The following is a 5650-nucleotide window of genomic DNA, read 5'->3' on the forward strand; positions in this document are numbered from 1 at the left end:
GGTAATACCAATAATTCAAATTCAAATTCAAAAATAACTATTTGAATACCGTTGCAGAGGGTATAATGGAACGATAGGTTAAGATTTCTGTAATTAGTTTTTAGTTTTCTAAAAATCGGAAAACCCTGTACATACAAAGTTAGCTTAATTTCTTGTGTTTCTTATGTTTTCTTAAAATTAAGTGCAACTTGTAAATGGAAGACCACTCAACCGCTGCAACCAATCTTATTTTTGGTCGAAGATACTTTTTTTAAGGAAATGAATTAAAAAAGTATATAAGTAATCAATTGTTTCCTTTTTTTGTATGAGGAACTTGAAAATGTGTTTCATTAAACAAGGTGGTGAATACATAATCGTATTTTCATTACAGGGTTCATCATTTTTTAGTTTTTGTAGAGTTCGTTTTCAATGTTTCAATGTAGTTAGCTTATGAAGCTTTGTAAATAAATATTTTATGACGTTGAGTTCTTTTTTGATATTAGTTTAAAACTAAACCAAAATTTTATTAACTCATAAAAGATAGTAGAAAGTTATTAAAAATTCACTACACAAAATGTATCTTTATGTTTAGTATGTATTTATTGATAAAAAATACTTGTTTTGTAATAGCAAATAAAACCAAGTCCCCTTTCTTAACTTTTGAAAAGCTTAAATCATTAAGAAATGGCAAAGCTGAAACCCAAATATGGATAAACCTGGCTTTTTTAGATTTTTGCCATTCACGTTTTCTAAAACTAAATTCTCCTTATTCCGATTTAACTACATGTCCATTCACACTTACAAAATACGATTTAGGCTAGCAAAAAAAAACAAACAAAAAGGATGTGTACGTATCTAGGGAATCACAAAGAGTCGGGACAGTCCGGGCGATGGGCCCACGTCCACGATCGGGTCAGTCTGCGCCCCACTTTGGGCGCTGCATAGTCAGCGCTCCTCGCTGCTGCTCCCATCGCCTCCGATGAAGTCGTCCCGCAGTCCGCCCCTGTGCTCGTAGTTGTGGTGGTGGTGGATGTGCTCCTCCTCCTCCTCCTCGAGTTCCGGGAGGGCGGGTGGTGCCACCGACGGCGGCAGTGGGTGGTGGTGCTCGTGATGGTCATGGTGATTGTGGTGATCGTGGTGGTCGTGCTTCTCGTGGTGGTGAATGTGCTCCTTGGTCTGGTGGATCTGGATGGGCCGGTGGTCCTCGTGGATCACCTTCTTCTCCTCCTTCAGAACAAGCGGCTTGTGGTGGTGGTGCACGTGTTTCACCACCGTGTGTATGTGCTTCTCGATCTTCTTGTGGATGGGCACGTGAATCACGATTTTCTTCTTTTTCTGGTGGCTTCTGGAAAAGTATAGTCAATAAATATTAAAGTAGTCCATTTGACATTATGCTAAAGTGTAGGATCAATTATTATTTATCTGACATTATTATTGGGATGGCTATTTGTAAGTCACATATAAAAGTCCTACTTTATTTTGGGAAAATATGATTTTTTTTAGTTGAAAATAATAATGGTAAACTGTCTTTAAAGAAACAATTATATTAAACCAAAAATATTGATTTATCGTTACTTTAGTTTCCGCCTAAGTTTCTAGTAATCCCTGGTAACCCATACCCCGCATCCGTTTCCGGCACGCATACGAGCAGCAGAACCAGCGCCACCACAATCGAGAGCCTCAGCAGCTGCAATAAAAGGCCACGTTTATTGGGTGTAATCCTTGGGGTAGTCCTGGGCACAAGTCCCGAGATGGCCACTCACCAAACTGCGGTTATCCATAACGCTTGGCTAGAGATCCAGATCCAGGTGTTGAGGTGTTGAAGGCTCCGACGATGCGGCTGCTTTGATTGCTGCCCCACTGCAACCATTTTATTTATACAGGCCCACGGAATGCGGTGGATAAAATGGATATAATGGAATACCCCGGCGCCAGTTGGCGGCGCTTCCGTAACGCAGTCCATCAAAGATATGGTTAGAGCCATGGGTTTTTGGTTTTTGGTTTTGGGTTTGCATTGCTTCGCTTTGCTTTGGTGAAGCCTATGCGCACGCGCCGCGAACAAAAAGAGCTGGCTGCTCAGTGGAAAACCTGCAATTTTCATTCATTTCGGATGGCAGCGATCATCGTGTCATGGCTTGTGGGTGGTTTCCAGCCAGGTGAGGACTAGCTAGCGCCAGATCGTACTCTACAGGCCCAAATTAGCCCTAATTTGTGAAATCTACACGGCAAAAAACCAAAAATATTTTATTTGTATGAACATAATACTAGTCGTTAATTTATAATATCAAAATAAATATTTATTATTCGAAATTTTTTTTTTTTAATAAAAAAGAAAATTGTTTTTAAATCCATTATGAAAACATATTTTTTCCGTGTCTTCCGGATTTCCCTTTGTCAGTACATAATATTTCCAACGTCGTAGTTTCGTATCACTTTAAACCTCAGGAGCTTCCCATTTAATCAGATAAATGCGATCCCCTGACTCTAGGTTTTCGTCCAATTTGCAAGGCATGGGAGCTTCGTCCACATTGATGGGTTTACCATTGTATTTCTCTTTGTTTTTCCGTTTTGTTTCGGCTGTGTGTGAACTTCTTCTAAAGTTTTTGCTTTATTTTTTCAGCAGCTCACGCAGACGGAAGCCACGGAAAACTGCGCCCGAAACTGAGGCTCTAAAAGCTGAAGACCCAAACTCAGTCAACGGAAATAGCAGGAGTGCAGCGTGTGTTTAATACCCACAAAGATATGTTGCATGGCCGTCCAGCCCCTGGATCTCGATTCCCCGCCCGCGTTACCCGCTTAACTTAAGTACATGGCACGTAACGCGAGAAATAGAGAAATACGTTACAAATAGATCGCATGCACATGGCGCATATTTGTATTATACCTACATATATTATGCAATAGTACAGACGATTTGCCAGATTTGCGGCTGTTGTTTAATTGCGAATTTATTCGTTATTTAATCCGTTTTCAAATGCGATCACTGTTAGAATGTGGAGTCAATCGATATCGTTGGCGGTCATCGGTTGAGACCCCAACAAAAAGAAGAAGCGCGTTGAAGAAGAGGAATGAGGAAAGAGCACAGTGAACGGAACAGAGAAGAGAATAGAAGAGCGATAAAAGCGTCAACCACGCACAGTGGGCGAAATCGAGCATTAAGCTACTTAAAACGTAACCTTTTAATTATGCATCCATTATGATTCCATCTGAAATTGAGATATTTAGTTTCTTAATACTAATATCCATATATCATAGGTCTAGTCGCATTTGTACTAAAAACAAGTACAATTTTTTAATAAAGTAAAAAAGTTGCAGGCATGATATAAGGACAAATAATTCTAAATTCAATATACATAAATTGTAAATATAAATTGGGTTTTAATTATATGCTAGTAAGAGAAATAAGTATTGGAAACTAAAATAAACGGCATTAACACTGTGTATTTTATGCGCCTTATATACCTATCACTTTTAGAATAAACAGTTGCGAATTTTTAGAGTTCACAGATATTTAAATCCAATATTTGCTTAATGTAAGACCTTTTAATCGTTTTAAAGATGTGTTTTTCCCTCAGTAAGAACTGGTTCTCGTTAAGCCCACTGTGCGCAGACTGGCTGAGTGTGCTAGCGCATGTGTGTGTGTGCCCCTCAATCGAAATCTTTTTTTAGTATTGAAAGAACGTAAGCAAACGTAAGCAAGAGCAGAGCTTACGTTCAAACACAAAAATACTGAAAAAACAGAGCGCGAGCGAGAATCTAAAAGAACAGAAAGAACAGTCGGAACAGTCGGGCAAGAAAGTTGGGGCGCAGCGAAATCGAGCCAAAGTAAATAACTTAACAACGGCGTACATATACGAATCGGTGAACTATTTGTTGACGAACATTTGTTCGCCGTGTTTCCAGCTTAAGTTTCAGTTACTAGTTATTTTCCACACATTTCCCCTTTCTTTTATTTTTTTGTTTTGGTGCCTGTGTCTGTGTGTGAACCAATTGTTGCTGCTGCGCGAGTATTGGTGACGTGATTAATAAATTCCCAGTGACAAAGCCCAAAAGAAACAGTAAAAAAGCAATATGCAACGATGAGGCGATTAAACTTTAAATAAAGATCACGTTCGGGAGATTTTCTGGTTGATTTTCTTCGAGGCGAGATTTCGATTTTCTGTTGTGTGTGTGTGTGTGTGTGCGCGCGATCATTTCTCCCAAATGGGAGCAGCAGCAGCAGAAGCTCCCATTTCTCAATTGGAGCCCCCATGGGAACAGTTCTTGGTGATCAGACCCTATGGAATTTGAATTGCTAAACTGCAGCACTTGTAGAGCTTCTGATAAGAGACTGCCTCGATCAACCTGTTCCCATCGAACGTGTGTGTGTGTGTTTGTGCAACATTTTGTTAGAATTTGTTAGCCATAAATGGCCACAAACCGCAAAAGTCAATAAACCCCAGCCCACATCTCAAAAATATTTCGAACCGGGCGTTGAGAATGGCGAAAATCAATCGAAAGCAAAATTCCATAAGTGGCGGACGTACATCACAAGTATTCCTATATATTCAGATATATATATTAAGATATTCATCTGGCCGTGAGTGTGTGTGCATTGCAGGTTCTAAAAATCCAGAAATACTTCTGGAGGGTGATACGTATGGATGCAGAGGGGGGAGACCTGTTTTCATCCAGCCCAAAAATGGACCCTCCCACACATAAAATACCCAGACCCAGTTCACCTCCATAGAGGAAGTCGTATTTTCAATGTCTTTGGCGCGGATTTCGCTTTCCCATTTTCCGCATTTTCCATTTTCCACCGTTTACCACCTCTTGCCGTAAATCATGGCCAATTACGGTCCGCACCCTTGGCCAGTTAGTGCGTCACTATAGCCAGTTCCATTTCCATTTTCATTTCCAATCCGATACCCAACATCGACATCCCCCAAAAGTCTGGCGAGTGACCTCACGAGATGCGTCATCGTTATTAAAGCGAAAGCCAAAACAAGCCAAAGTGAATCAACAGAACAGAACTGAAAAATAACAACAAAAGATATGAAATATTGGGAACTTCAGGCGATAAGCTTTCAGGCGAAAAACCCCTGACCCTCGGAATTCTCTATATCTAAAGCATTGGGAATGTTTTTCAGAAAAGGTTTGCCCAAACATCGAAGAAAAACTACTACAAGTCCTTAGATTCTTTGTTGATTTTCTTTCGAAATATACCCAATCAAAAGTATAGTTTACTGCAGTCTATAAACCATCCATTTTAAGAGATGTTCCATAAAATAACTAACAAAGTGTTTAGATCTTGAACTGATAGTTACAAACGTGCTGATCAATTGATTTACATGGGGCTGTTTCCACATCAATTGATTTTCCTCCCAGTTTGAAGATAGCATGCAAGTTAATTGAAGTGTGTTTTTTATTTGGCTGCCATTAACGAATATTTTGTGCCTAAATAAATCCATGATCAGTAATAATTTGCTTTCAAGGCATATCACTTTATGCCGTGCCATGAGCCAAGGTTGTGAAATATGGTTACTTTAGGAAGAAAACTAGAACAGCCCTGATTATTTGGCCCCGTGTACTTACTCTTATCTGACACTTTAGATGGAATCCAGAGAGATAACCCCCTGAGATCGTCTTGTGCCCATATAATGTTTTCAGTTTTCGTGTTTCTTTCTTTTAG

General features: G+C 39.7%; 1 protein-coding gene across 1 annotated transcript; it reads right to left on the bottom strand.

Annotated features, from left to right (window-relative positions):
• Positions 1-604: 604 nt before the first annotated feature.
• On the bottom strand, positions 605-2128 carry LOC108016543 (histidine-rich glycoprotein). The gene is made up of 3 exons (XM_065867935.2): positions 1743-2128; positions 1599-1666; positions 605-1324 (listed from the first exon to the last, which is right to left on the bottom strand). Exons 1-3 carry the CDS (start codon positions 1758-1760, stop codon positions 925-927), a joined length of 486 nt encoding a protein of 161 aa, XP_065724007.2. The 5' UTR covers positions 1761-2128; the 3' UTR covers positions 605-924.
• Positions 2129-5650: the final 3522 nt, after the last annotated feature.

Source organism: Drosophila suzukii, chromosome X (assembly GCF_043229965.1).
Source record: "Drosophila suzukii chromosome X, CBGP_Dsuzu_IsoJpt1.0, whole genome shotgun sequence".
NCBI classification, from domain to species: Eukaryota; Metazoa; Arthropoda; class Insecta; order Diptera; family Drosophilidae; genus Drosophila; species Drosophila suzukii.